The following is a 15,001-nucleotide window of genomic DNA, read 5'->3' on the forward strand; positions in this document are numbered from 1 at the left end:
CATTTTTATTGGTCTGTACATTGAGTCTGGAGTTGGATACTTGTTATTTGGTCATTGGCCAAGTTGTCCTGCAAAGACTTCTGATTGGTCAACCCCAGGCTAGGGTGGGGGGTTAAAAATGGCATCCTGTTCCTTTGTTCAGTGGGGAAAAGATGAGGACAGGGGAGACTGAACATCTGACTCCCAGCATAACATCTTGATTTGTCCTCTCTGAATAAACCTATTTTCCTCCCCCTGATTTGCTTTGGAGTTTGTGTTATTGAAGAAGAAAATAAATTGCTAACAGGATCATCTGTTATGTTGTAGTGTTATCACTGTTTAAGGTTGAACACTGACAGTTTTGTAGCTTTAATAAGGCTTACACATCTGTATCTTACACATATGTATCTTACACATGAGTTCCTTAGAGCCTACTAGTATGCAAATCCCAACATTGGGATAAATACCACTTTAATACAATATGTAAATACACATTTTATTAATATCATATTAGAATATGTAATGTGCTAACAGATTTAGTGAACATTGACATTTGCAGTGTACCAACTTAAGATGGTACTACCGGAAAGTCTAAAAAACCACACCTCCTGAAAATAACCTTTGGATTACATTTAACAAGACCCAGCAGCTTAAATTAACCCATGTTTTAACCCAACAACACAACATTTAGGGTTATTCACTAAACCCAACTGGCTGGGTAAAAATAAGCATGTTCTGTCCAATTATAACCCAGCGCTGGGTTACCAAATAACACAAATTGGGTTGATTTTAACCCAAATATGTTTTTGAGTGCATAGATCCTCATAGACCCAGGCTGGTGATATTTGGTGTTTGAAGGAAGTTTGATGATGCAATAAAACCTTCTCTCTGATTTGACATAAAGTATGTGCTATGATAGGCTACAATGTGATATTATATAATGTTATACAATGGGTGGGTCTAATCCTGAATGCTGATTGGTTAAATCCGCATTCCAGCCGGTGTCTATTCCACAAGTTACCACCGACTAAATACTGGTGTCTCAATATAGCCCTAGTTTTTCAAACACGGATCTCTCTCTCTCTCTCTCAAATGCTTTTGGAAAATGTTTAGCTTTTGAGACTGGCTAAAAAGGGTCATAGCAGAGCATGTGTATGAGCATCTATCCACAAGTCTTGTTAGCATATGCCCTTTGAGAATGAATTAACAAATTATTACTTAACACAAATGTATGTACCAGATTGCTTTTGGGAAATTAATTTGGCCAGTTTTCTTTTGCACATTGAAGGACCTGGCGGGTAGCCTAGCATTTAAGAGTGTTGGTAAACAATCTGTTGATGTGCCATTGAGAAAAGCAATGAACCCTAATTCCTCTAGATAAGAACATCTGCTAAAATGACAAAAAACAAACTCCTACAAAGCTGAGGTTAAGGTAGTGATGTCATGTGTGCTATCCTGGAAAAATGACTTGTGTCATGCACAAATTAGATGTCCTAACCGACTGCCGAAACTATAGTTTGTTAACAAGAAATATGTGGAGTGATTGAAAAACGAGTTTTAATGACTCCAACCTAAGTGTATGTAAAACTTCCGACTTCAACTGTACATGTGGTGCAGAGATTTTTTAGTAGTTTGTGTTGTGGAATTATTCTTTGATTAAAACATATACATTTTAATTAATGTGTTGGACTAATTAATCATGAATTGGTAACTAGATTATGATTAAGGGAAAGTTATACCTTACAGACGTATTCCCTTGTGCCTATTTGTACATGGATCAAACATGTAATAATGTAGCGCGGGGACTGACAGATTGTTTCAATGATGCACTTGGTCAGAAATGTAGCAGTTTCATAGGAACTTAAAATGACAACAGGAAAATGTTGCAGGTTTAAAGAAAGTTTGTGGCAATTCCAAGCAGTTTGCCATGGGGAGAAGATAAGATTTTCCAATTTCATAACACATTTCCTGCAATTGTACACATTTTGCCATAGGGTGGAGAGAAATGTTTGCAGTTTTAAAGAACATTTCCTGCAATTTTACACATTTTGCCATGTTAATATGATATCTGAGTGAGAGAGACTAATAAAATCAATGTGGGCCCCCTGGAGGTGTGAATGTAGCAGAGGTGAGCTGCAGGTGAGTTCTAGTAGCCATTGTGATGTCATCCTGCCTGAGACTGTCTGCCTGTACTGTCTGTCTCCTGTCTGTCATAAACATGGGTTAGTAGACTTAACTTCAAGTGTCATTTGATGAGTGTTCACGTCCCATAAAGCCTACAATTATACATAGGCTTTCATCATTATTGATGACAATATATAACGTACATAGGATCTCATTAATAATCTTTCAATAATTATGTTAATGTAAAATTACATTGTGAAGTTTTGCACATAATAAAGAAATAACCCTACATTTTGAGTAGAAAATCCAGAACGAAACTTACTGTCCCACTCTGTCTATATTCAACTGGCAGATGTTGTTTTAAGTACAGCTGCCCAACATAACTATTGACCGGTCTTCTCATCAACTTGTTACTGGAAACAGTTTTTGTGTTTACCAATGTAATGTAACATGATGTCCTAGGCTATAATATTATAGTATACTATATCGTATTCACATTCTCACTCATTCAGCATTTAGCAAGTACAAAGTAGCAAATAACAAAACTAAATGTGTTGATTACCATGATCATGTGGATGTAATTATACTACATAGCTGTTAACAGAGGGAATAAACATGTCACACTGTGACAATCACACCATTCCATACAACTCTAATATATTTGGCTATAACAAGCACATCTTGTACTCACACATGTCTATACCCAGTGAGAGTTTGGAAACAAAAAGCTACATTCTGTGATTCTAAGAACAGTCAAACGGCTGACCTGTTATTTGGTATAGAGAGAATGGATGGTGTAGGGAAACGTAACACCTCTCAAATTCATAGACAGCGCTCTAACGGTCTATGACAACCACATGATAATGTTTGACTTATTTTAAAGCAATATACATTGTTTGTTTACATTCATGTTGTTTGTGGAGTAATACAACCTTTTTGGTTATACAAGAGAATCAATTATAAATGATATTCTCCAAGAATAATTGAAAGAATTTCAAAGAATTGAAATGACCGCTGAACAGACTCTCAGATCTTAGACTATCTTAACGAAACACTTCAAAGGATTTGACAATTATGGAACTATCATTCATGTTTAATAATGACTCCTGAGAGAAAATAATGTGTACACCTGTTTTATTGACAACAAACCACATCAACATTGTCTGCAACAAGTAACTAAACTTTCATTTTACAGCAACAAATCATCTTCATAAAGTATTTGATTTTACCATAAACATTGTTCAGTTAGGATGCTGACACTACGCAGTAGAATGTTTGGTTTCAGTTGATAGTTTGATGGATTGAACAGGTCCTTATGGAGCACACAGAGGGATATCTCCTTCCACATAATTCATCATTCCAGGCATGTTTACCTTAAGAGGAAACACAGAATAGAAATGACCTCTCAAATCAATTCAGATATAAACACAAAAATTAAAATAAAAGTGTGTGTGTGTGAGATTTATTTGTTATACTTACTATGAATAACGTTTAATTTGATGAATGGATCAGTGAATGATAGTGGGCTTACTGTACCTCCAAAGTTCATCTGAACACATGGCTCTCTGGCACCGTTATAGTTATTGGGCTCGTCTTTCGCCCAGTTCTGGTGATCAAATTTAGATCCGTCACTCCAGAACCATAGCCTGTCCTGTGGGGAAGAACTGAGGTCTCAGTATCAAAGAAATCACATATAACTAGAAAACAACCGTTTAAAGATGGAATCCGCAGTAGGGGGAAACAGCACCACTGACCGCCACACCAACGTTGTTATTGATTTTGTTGCCAAGTTGAGCGTTGAGCAGCATGTTAAAAAATGGTGGTACATCATGTGCCCTTCTATCACACATGCAATGATGTCTGAAGGGAAAAAGAGTGTTTGTTGTTTGCAGTAATTTATTTGTTGTTTTTGATATTTATACTTTTTGAACTATAACCATAGGCTTCAATGGGACGTATTTTGATTATCTACTGCTCTTGAAATGTTAATGCTACAAACATTAAACCCACATTGACATGTACAGGCTGATGTACAGACTGACTCACCTTAGATTGCTGCAAAATAGCTTTTTGCTATCTTTTTGCTCATATAAAGCGTGTTCTATCCCCATTCATTTGAATGATGTAACGCAGGCTTCGACATTCTAAACTGAAATCACTGCCACAGATTTTGAAATATTAAAACAATGTATGACTTATGATGCTATAGTACTCTCTCTAGCCTATTATGCTATTCCACTATAACCCACTGTGTCAGTTGATACTGCAGTGGGCATCTATAAGATCTTCCAAACCTAGGACCTCAGAGTAGAAAACTGATCGTAAGGACTGAGAATAGAGAGATTTTACTCCTAGTCTTATGGGTTATATGAGTCTCATCAGTCCAAACCAGTTACGAGTTACCAGCAGGTGTTTTGATAATCGAAAAAGGCAGTGAGTCAGTGCTTCCTCCACCACAGACAGGACATTTCTTTGGAGTTGTTAACATAATGTTTTGATATTTTTATATGATCAACCCATAAATAATCTAGACCTACATGCAACATTATATCTTGCACTTAAGACAATGATTTCACATGAGGCCTTATTCACATGATATGTCTAATACATCTAACCACTAGGCTAATAAATAATCATGAGGCCTTATTCACACGATATGCTTAAATACTTCTAACCACTAGGCTAATAAATAAACACATATTGTTTCCGATTATTTCAATAACCATGTTTTTTCAAGCGGAATATCATGTTGTTAAAAGAATGCCTAAATTGGACATGCTTATAGAATTGGGTAATTGAAAGCATTTAGGGGCTATGTAAACTTTAATGGTGTTCGGTCAAAATAATAGCCCTTTCAAGCATTTATGCAACATTTCGGAAAGTAACTTGATGCCTACTGTTAGAAAAACCATTTAGCATTGTTAAATGGAAGTAACCACTGTGTGAATATAACAGTAATTTTATCAAAATTCTGCCTTTAACAACCATTATACTGTATGATTCAGTGCCATATGCCCAGGGTTAGGTACTGTAGGTTACTTTCTAAATGTAATTCAGTTACAATTACTAGTTACCTGTTCAAAATTGTAATCAGTAATGTAACTTTTGGATTACCCAAACTCAGTAATGTAATATGATAGCTCAAGAGGCGTTAGAAGAAGATAAATTAATATTACCAATTGAACTACATTTTTTGCAGGATAAATGAATGTTAGAGTTTACATAGACATAAATGTTTAATTTTACTTGTGTTGTTTATGTAGGCTTATACTACAGATAACAATATGATTAGACTACATCTTTACATGAAACAAAGAACAAAGTCTGACAGATATCCAGTCATTCCAATTCATAGAATACCCCTTGTTTAACCTGAGCATAACTTAAAAACTAAGGACTGATTGGGATCATTGCTTTGAGTTGAAAAATAAATGCTGCTTTCGGAATGGCATGCCCTAGGCACTAGCCTACCAAAAAAATTGTATTTGTATGTGAAAAATGAATGCCATTTGCTCCATTTGCTATAGGCCTACTGTTGACTTTTTTGTTGGTTACACTTTGATATCTTGATAATTTGCAGCTATTTAAGTCTATCAAAAGAGAATGAGTTTGAGCATGTGTCCGTTAAACATATTGATATATATATATATATCATCATCAGAAATTAGATTGAGGTATTAAAATAGGGGGCAGCATTTTCACTTTTGGATAAATAGCGTGCCCAATTTCAACTTCCTGCTACTCATGCCAAGAATATAAGATATGCATATTATTAGTAGATTTGGATAGAAAACACTCTGACGTTTCTAAAACTGTTTGAATCATGTCTGTGAGTATAACAGAACTTATGTAGCAGGGAATACCCCGAGGACTAACCATTCATAAATTTGTTTTTTTTTAGGTCACTGTCCATTCAGTGAGTTTTCATTGGGGAACTATATTTCTGAGGCACTTGTTTGCAGTTCCTACCTCTTCCAGTGGATGTCACCAGTCGTTGGAAAATGGCTGAGGTTATTCCTTTGTGAAATGAAGAAGTACGGCCATCTTGAATAAGTGTAACACTGTTGAGAGTTGGGCAAGACTAGAAAAGTAGCTTTAGTTTCCTCTTGTCCTGTATTGAAAACAGATGGACCCGTCTTCAATTTGATCGATTATTAAGATTTAAAATACCTCAAGTTGTATTACAATAGTATTTTGAAATGTTTTGGCAAAGTTTACAGGTAACTTTTGAGATATTTTGTAGTGGCTTTGCGTAAATTGGAAGCTCTTTTTTTCTGAATCAAACGCGCCAAATAAATGGACATTTTGGATATATATGGACGGAATTAATCGAACAAAAGGACCATTTGTGATGTTTATGGGACATATTGGAGTGCCAAAAAAAGAAGCATGTCAAAGGTAAGGCATGATTTATATTTTATTTCTGCTTTTTGTGTAGAGCCTGCAGGGTTGAAATATGCTACCCTCTTTGTTTACTGTTGTGCTATCATCAGATAATAGCATCTTACGCTTTCGCCGAAAAGCCTTTTTAAAATTTAAAATGTTGGCTGGATTCACAACGATTGTAGCTTTAGTTTAGTATCTTACATGTGTGATTTAATGATAATTAGATGTTTATATAATTTTATTTGAATTTGCCGCTCTGCATTTCCCTGGCTTTTGGCCAAGTGGGACGTGACTGTCCCCCTATCCTAGAGACGTTAAAAGCCCTGCTCTCGGCCTCATTCAATTAAACTTGTTATTGACAGTATGGAGACAAGCAGTGCAGGTGTTGCAAGAGTGCATTTTTCACTGGCTGTCCACTAGTCACAAAAACAATGATTGATAGACAGCTTGAACTTCATTCAACCATTATTGGGTTAAAATACACATATACATTTGTGAAAAGTCACCCACAACTTAAAAAATGTGGATGCCTCAAATAGCTAAATGAGAGACCAGCTGTGTGATTCACGTCAATAATAAGTAGATATGTAGATATCAATAATAAGTGATATTCGTATCGCCCGTAGGCTACACCACTGCTGTTGTCACAACTTATTCAAGTTGGATAATCTTTGAATACGGACAGCAGTTGCTCCCTTTGGAAGACATTGCCCTGTGTGAATTTAAGTATGCTCTCTCTAATTCTCTCTTTCTCTTTCTTCTTTCTCTCTCTCGGAGGTCCTGAGCCCTAGGACCATGCCTCAGGACTACCTGGCATGATGACTCCTTGCATTCCCCAGTCCACCTGGCCGTGCTGCTGCTCCAGTTTCAACTGTTCTGCCTGCGGCTATGGAACCCTGACCTGTTCACCGGACGTGCTACCTGTCCCAGACCTGCTGTTTTCAACTCTCTACAGCAGGAGTGGTAGAGATACTCTAAATGATCGGCTATGAAAAGCCAACTGACATTTACTCCTGAGGTGCTGACTTGTTGCTCGACAACTACTGTGATTATTATTATTTGTAAACATTTATTTGTAAACATTTAAACATTTGAACATCTTGGCCATGTTCTGTTATAATCTCCACCTGGCACAACCAGAAGAGGACTGGTCACCCCTCATAGCCTGGTTCCTCTCTAGGTTTCTTCCTAGGTTCTGGCCTTTTTAGGGAGTTTTTCCTAGCCACCGTGCTTCAACACCTGCATTGCTTGCTGTTTGGGGTTTTAGGCTGGGTTTCTGTACGGCACTTTGAGATATCAGCTGATGTACGAAGGGCTTTATAAATACATTTGATTTGATTTGACATGACTGTAGCCTACAAAAGCCTATTCCTGCTCTTTTCCCGCAATCCATCAAACACATTTGGTGTCATAGTGGTCTCCGACTTGAAGTCATATTCGCTCAGGTTGAACAAAGTTAAACTTGCACCTTTTTTAAATGCTGATTTGAATGTCTTTGACAAAACAGAAAGATGTCAACAACTAAATAATATTCTAACATCCTTTCTGAATTGAAAAGTAATCCTAGAAGTAATCTTCCAGTTTTTCTAAAGTGTCAGTAATCCGATTGCAATATTTTGTTCTGGGAATGTAACAGATTCGTTTTTTTTGCAATCCATTACATGTAATGTGTTACTCCCCAACCCTGAATATGCCTATCACATTATTTAAAATATCAGAATTGGTCAAACAAAACAGAAAATGCATCCCAACATATTATCCTAAGTATGCGAACAGATTCTGTCAGGCGAAAATTATATCAAACGTTTTACCATTGCAACATTTAATGTAATGTCATGTTTACCATGGTCGTCTGAAGGGTGCTATAGAGTTCACAGCTGGCGAAGCCTCATTGCGATTGGCTATTCACCATAATTTGTAACATGTCAATGAGCATCATCACTATCTTTCCTTTGTCGTACCTCAAAATGTCATGATTACCAGCTGAGATAAACTTTAGTAACTTGATTTTACTCCTGGCTCAGAGTTTGTCTGAGCAGTGTCTTAACATCACCCCAAAAGTTGGGAGTTATTTTTGTCTTAAAATAGGTTTAACAGGATTCATTTTCTGAGACGTTTTGTGAGTACGGCCCTGACTTCACAAGTGACCCTTGACATATTGATGAGCATACCAAAAATCCTATTCATCTGTGAGTATACTATAGCTGGACTGTTCAGGTAGAGTAAACATTTCACTTTTTTACTGTAGTAATTTTCTATTAAGGTATTTTAACTTTTACTCAAATATGACAATTGGGTACCTTTTCCACATTTGCCTGAACAGCATCATATCCTCCAATCCAGGTCAGAGGGAAATCGCCAGTCTTGATCAACACCACCGCCTGTAGAAATTGGGACTCCTCAGAGCTGTGCACAGACGCCAGGTTTGCTCCAAGGAACATACAGTGGCGCTAGAGCAAGCCATAGACAGGGACAAAGACATGTCATAATGTAGGTATTAGTCAGTTGTCCAGTCTTTGTGAGAATGTGTGTTCTGGACTCTCACAATCAAATATTGGCCATCACAACTAATGTTCTTTGAAATAGGCTCATCGAGATATTAGTTTATCTCTATCTTAACTCATGGCCTACAGGAGTTCTGACTCCACACATTAAACAAATATTGCAAAGCCTAGAAATGTCGAACTAGACAATAACTTAAAGGGGAGGTTCAGTATTTTACATACTGGACATCCATGTGATGCCTGTTAAAATAAGGCAAAATCCCCTTTAAGGTAACATCACACCAAATAAGCAAGTTGATTTCAATTGAACTTCTTTAATTCACAGTAGAGGGTAAACATTATACCTCTGCTTCAGGCCATGTCCTTGCAGTCTGGACAAACATGAAGCAGCGTGAATTAAACTGGAGCCAGTCTGTGGGGCATGGGCTTTTTTTATCTACTGCAGATGCCACCATAGCATCTGTAAGGAGAAGACACAGGGTACGTTAGAAATTGCAGCCAACTTTCAAGGTGGGTTGAGACTGACTGATCTACAAATCACCTGGCATCATAAATAACTACTCAATATTATTTGTAGATCAGTCATTCCACACACACAAACACTCACCCCCCCCTCCCCCTGCTACAACATAACAAATAATGATGTAAAGTGTGAGGTGAACTCTCTTACTTGCTTCATCCAGAGTTAAGGCTTCGCTCAGTGCAATGGCAGCGCTGAGAAGCAGAAGAATGGTCAACATCGCCATGGTGATAGTCTCCTGGGAGAGAAAGAGAGAGCGAGAGACACACACAAAGACAGACAGTGAAAGAGAAGCCATCAAGTCAAAGTCAGTGAGTACTTCAGAGTGTAGGTAAATTTCCCTAACCTCTCTTGGAGTACCCACAGCCATTCCACTTATTGGATATATTCCAGTACTATTACATTAGAGCAGATTCAGCTAATGTAGGGCTGAGAAATACCAAGTATCATCTGTTCCACCACATAGAGGAGATTAGCCAAGCACACATGAATATGCATGTCCCCAAATGGCACCCTATTCCATATATAGTGCAGTACTTTTAACCAGGGTTAAATGTGCTCTATGGGCCCTGGTGAAAAGTAGTGCACTATATAGGGAATAGGGTGCCATTTGGCATGCATTCAGATACAGTATTAGATTAACAGATGTTGAAATCTCACCTTCTAAAATGTTCCGTTGTAGCTTCACTTCTTCGGAGATCTTCAGAGGTCTTCACTGGGTATCTCTCTCTCTCTCTCTGTCCTGCCTGTGTGTTGAGTTCTACCTCTCCCTACTCTGTTTTTTTAAGGACCTGTCCAGTCAGACTCCTCCCTCTTTTTCTCTCTCTCATCCTTTAACCCCCTTGCATTCTGTCTGTCTAGCTCAAGACCTGCTGGACCTGTCCGATAGCTACCTGTTTGACAGGATTGGGTTCAATCCAATTTGCAGGTAGTCATTTGTATTTATAATTAAAAAATTAACAACTTTGAAAGAAATTAATGGGTTGCACGTTGCGTCACAATTTTGTTATGAAGATTCTCCTGAGCAAGTAAGGTTTTACTTAATTCTACCTTATTGGCGCTGATGAAGACGTAGTCTAAAGTGCATTTAGTGGCTTGGAAACACAATGACATTCAGAAGGCAAATCATTAGTAGAAAAACCTTTGTCATCATTGTGGTGTTGTTAGACTTACTTTTTTTGCAGTATAACTAGCTAGCTAGCTCTGGAATTTTAGCTAAATTGGAATTATGTCTTAAATTTGAATGTGCAGCCAACCCTGCTGTCTGTCTGTTAGATAATTATTAACTGTATTCACCCCAAAGTCACTGCATCAGAGATGGGCCACTTCACCCCACAGGGGCTTACCAGGGCTGTGTCCCAAATGCCACCCTATCATTTTTGTATACTCTACCAGTCAAAAGTTTGGACACACCTACTCATTCCAGGGTTTTTCTATATTTTTACTATTTTCTACATTGTAGAATAATAGTGAAGACATTAAAACTATGAAATAACACATGTGGAATCATGTAGTAACCAAAAAAGTGCTAAAAAAATCAAATTAAATCTTATATAGGGCCTCCTGGTAGCTGTAGTAGCTGTGCCACCAGAGACTCTGGGTTCGAGCCCAGGCTCTGTCGAAGCCGGCCGCGACCGGGAGATCCATGGGGCGACGCACAATTGGCCTAGCGTCGTCCGGGTTAGGGAGGGTTTGGCCGGCAGGGATATCCTTGTCTCGTCGCGCACTAGCAACTCTTGTGGCGGGCCGGGCGCAGTACACGCTGCCCAGGTCGCTAGGTGTACAGTGTTTCCTCTGACACATTGGTGTGGCTGGCTTCAGGGTTTAATGCGCGCTGTGTTAAAAAGCAGTGCAGCTTGGTTGGGTTGTGTTTCGGAGGACGCATGGCTCTCGACCTTCGCCGCTCCCGAGCTTGTATGGGAGTTGTAGCGATGAGACAAGACAGTAACTACTAAAAATTGGATACTACGAAATTGGGGAGAAAAAGGGGCCTAAAAATAATAATACAAAATATATACATAAAACATCTTATGATTCCTCAAAGTAACCAACCTTTGCCTTGATGACAGCTTTGCACACTCTTGGCATTCTCTCAACCAGCTTCATCGGGAAAGTTTTCCAACAGTCTTGAAGGAGTTCCCACATATGCTGAGCACTTGTTGGCTGCTTTTTCTTAACTCTGCATTCCAACTCTAATGAACTTATCCTCTGCAGCAGAGGTAACTCTGGGTCTTCCTTTCCTGTGGCGATCCTCATGAGAGCCATTTTCATCATAGAGCTTGATGGTTTTTCCGACTGCATTGACTGACCTTCATGTCTTAATGTAATGATGGACTGTCGTTTCTCTTTGCTTATTTGAGCTGTTCTTGGCATAATACGGACTTGGTCTTTTACCAAATAGGGCTATATACCAACCCTACTGTGTGTGTATGTGTGTATATATATATATATATATATATATATATATATATATAGCGCTACTTTTGACCAGGGCCCATAGGGATTTGTGATGCTATCCATGTCATTGCACATAGTACACTGGCTTCTGTTTCTGTTTGTTACCTTGTTTTTTTATTAAATAGAATAATCTACATTTCTCTAAGTGAGTATGTTTACATGCACACTAATAAATCGAAATTAAACTGATTATGGCAGTAGTCATGTAAACGCCTTACTCTGCATATATAAAATTGGCATCATAATGATCATAAGGTCATGATCGAAGTAAGCATAAGTTGATTAAAACACCTGGATTTTTGTTGAATCTTTCTAATGAATAGTACATGTAAACACCTTCATCGGAATCCAAGCAGTATACAGTGCTGTGAAAAAGTATTTGCCCCTTCCTGATTCGTTTTTTTTTGCACATTTGTCACACTTCAATGTTTCAGATCAAACAAATTAAAATATTACACACAGATAATATTTGTGTTTTGGATCATTGTCCTGCTGCAGAACCCAAGTGCGCTTCTGCTTGAGGTAACAAACTGATGGCAGGACATTCTCCTTCAGGATGTTTTGGTAGAGAGCAGAATTCATGGTTCAACCAATCACAGCAAGTCGTCCAGGTCCTGAAGCAGCAAAGCAGCCCCAGACCATCACACTACCACCACCATATTTGACTGTTGGTATGATGTTCTTATTCTGAAATACTGTGTTACTTTTACGCCAGATGTAACAGGAAGCACAAAAGTTCAACTTTTGTCTCGTCAGTCCACAGAATATTTTCCCAAAAGTCTTGGGGATGATCAAGATGTTTTTTGGCAAAAGTGAGACGAGCCTTTATCTTCTTTTTGGTCAGCAGTGGTTTTCGCCTTGGAACTCTGCCATGGATGCCAGGTTTGCCCAGTTTCTTTCTTATGGTTGGTTGAGTCCTGAACACTGACCTTAACTTAGGCAAGTGAGGCCTGCAGTTCTTTGGATGTTGATGTGGGTTCTTTTGTGACCTCTTGGATGAGTCGTCGCTGCTTTTTGAGATCTTTTGGCCTATTTCACTTTGTCAGACAGGTTCTATTTATTAAGTGATGTCTTGATTCAACAGATCTGGCAGTAATCAGGCCTGGGTGTGGCAAGTGAAATTGAACTCAGCTATCCAAAAAATGTGATTAACCACAGTAAATTCATGATTTAACAAGGGGGAGCAATTACTTTGTCACTTAGGGCCATGAAGGTTCGGAAAGCTTTTTTCCCTTAATAAATAAAATGATCACAAACTGCATTTTGTGTTTACTTGGTTATCTTTGTGTAATAACATTTGTTGGATGATCTGAAACATTTAAGTGTGATAAATGTGCAAAAGAAATCAGGAAGGTGGCAAACACCTTTTCACAGCACTGTATTTGATCGGCCTGTATGCCAGCAGCGCAAGCCTCCCTTTTTTGCACAAGTGAATTGAGTTTGTATCTAAGAAATAGTTTTCACATTCAAAATGTATATATATATATGTATATGTATATTACTGCTAGCTGTTTACATAATCGTAGTGAAAATCTTTGAACAAAGAGCAAAAAATAAGTTTAGTTTTAACAAAAATGTAGTAAACTGAGAAATACATACATACAAACCTCTTTATTATACTTATTGTTGAAGAAAAGGTTCAAATGAAATTAGGGTTATGGTACATTTTGCACTTTGCATTTGCTCTATGAAAATTGTGATTTAACTTTATCATTTGTTTGACCCCTCCTGTCTCCGCCTCCAGTATTTATACTGCAGTAGTTTGTGTCGGGGGGCTAGGGTCAGTTTGTTATATCTGGAGTACTTCTCCTGTCCTATTCCTCCACTATTTGTAGTGGCTATTTAAATATATATGTTTATTTATTATCCAGACTTCTGATAAAAATCAATGAATGAGACATTCCTAACATTACACCCTGTAACAACAACTTCGGTCCGGTCCAGCCAGCACGGAACATTGCAATAGAACAGGAATGGCTGTCATTCTATGAATTCTGTAATTGTACAGATGGGGTGAAGGGTCAATGTCTTAAGGCTGAGGTGCTGGAGGGAGATATGCTGCAGGACCAGGGGAATAGAGAGAAGGGGGGATGAGGAGAGGGGAAGAGAGGAGGACAGTGTCTTAAGGCTGAAGTGTTAGGGGGGAGATATGCAGTAGGACCAGCAGCATTCCTTTGTGAGGAGAAGAGGAGGAGAGAGGGGAGGAGAGGGTGAATTGCTAGCATGCCTTTCTGAGTGTGAGGCCTCTCTCTTTCACCACACACTGTCGTCTAGGTAAGTTTCTGAATTGCAGGGAGAACAGGACGATGGAATAGATGGAATTCTATGTCCCAAATGGAACCTCTCACCAGAGCCCTATGAGCCCTGTTCAAAAGAAGTGGTTGGAATAGGGTGCCATGTGGGACACAACCATAGGGTCAAAAGTCTACCCCTTGATAACCTATCTTATCCATCTATCTTATCCATCTTCTACAATTGGGATACTATAGTGGCCTGACCTCTGACCTCTTCTAGTGTAGTGTTTAGACGTTGTGAAAGTCTTTGATGGCAGGAGTGCAAAAAGTGAAAAAACATCATAAACCTCATAATAATCTAGCAATAGGGCTCTGGTCAAAGTAGTGAACTATATAGGGCAGAGGGAATATAGTGCCATTGGGATCCAACCTATGTCTTGAAGGTTTCCTGTATAAAACTGTACTTAGTGTATGCAAGATATGTTGTTGGCTTTAAGCCACAATACTTTATTGAACACTTATATTCAACCCACAGAAACACATATAAGGCCTTCCCTCTGCCTCTCTTCGGCAAATCTGACCACAACTGTCAAATCAAATCCAATAACATTTGTCACATACACATATTTAGCAGATGTTATTGCAGGTGTAGCGAAACGCTTGTGTTCCTAGCGCCAACAGTGCACTAGTGTCTAACAACTCACAACAATACACACAAATCTAAAAGTAAAAGAATGGAATTAAGAAATATATAAATTTTATGACATGGCATTGACAAGAATACAGTATATACTGTT

At 38.3% G+C, this 15,001-nt stretch overlaps 1 protein-coding gene across 1 annotated transcript; it reads right to left on the bottom strand.

Annotated features, from left to right (window-relative positions):
- Nucleotides 1–3,242: 3,242 nt before the first annotated feature.
- Nucleotides 3,243–10,228, bottom strand: LOC139407567 (ladderlectin-like). The gene is made up of 6 exons (XM_071151392.1): nt 10,174–10,228; nt 9,664–9,751; nt 9,338–9,453; nt 8,790–8,939; nt 3,640–3,754; nt 3,243–3,476 (listed from the first exon to the last, which is right to left on the bottom strand). The coding sequence occupies exons 2-6, from the start codon at nt 9,737–9,739 to the stop codon at nt 3,385–3,387; spliced, it is 549 nt and encodes a 182-aa protein (XP_071007493.1). The 5' UTR covers nt 9,740–9,751; nt 10,174–10,228; the 3' UTR covers nt 3,243–3,384.
- Nucleotides 10,229–15,001: the final 4,773 nt, after the last annotated feature.

The sequence above is a fragment of the Oncorhynchus clarkii genome, chromosome 4, assembly GCF_045791955.1.
Source record: "Oncorhynchus clarkii lewisi isolate Uvic-CL-2024 chromosome 4, UVic_Ocla_1.0, whole genome shotgun sequence".
In the NCBI taxonomy this organism is placed as follows: domain Eukaryota; kingdom Metazoa; phylum Chordata; class Actinopteri; order Salmoniformes; family Salmonidae; genus Oncorhynchus; species Oncorhynchus clarkii.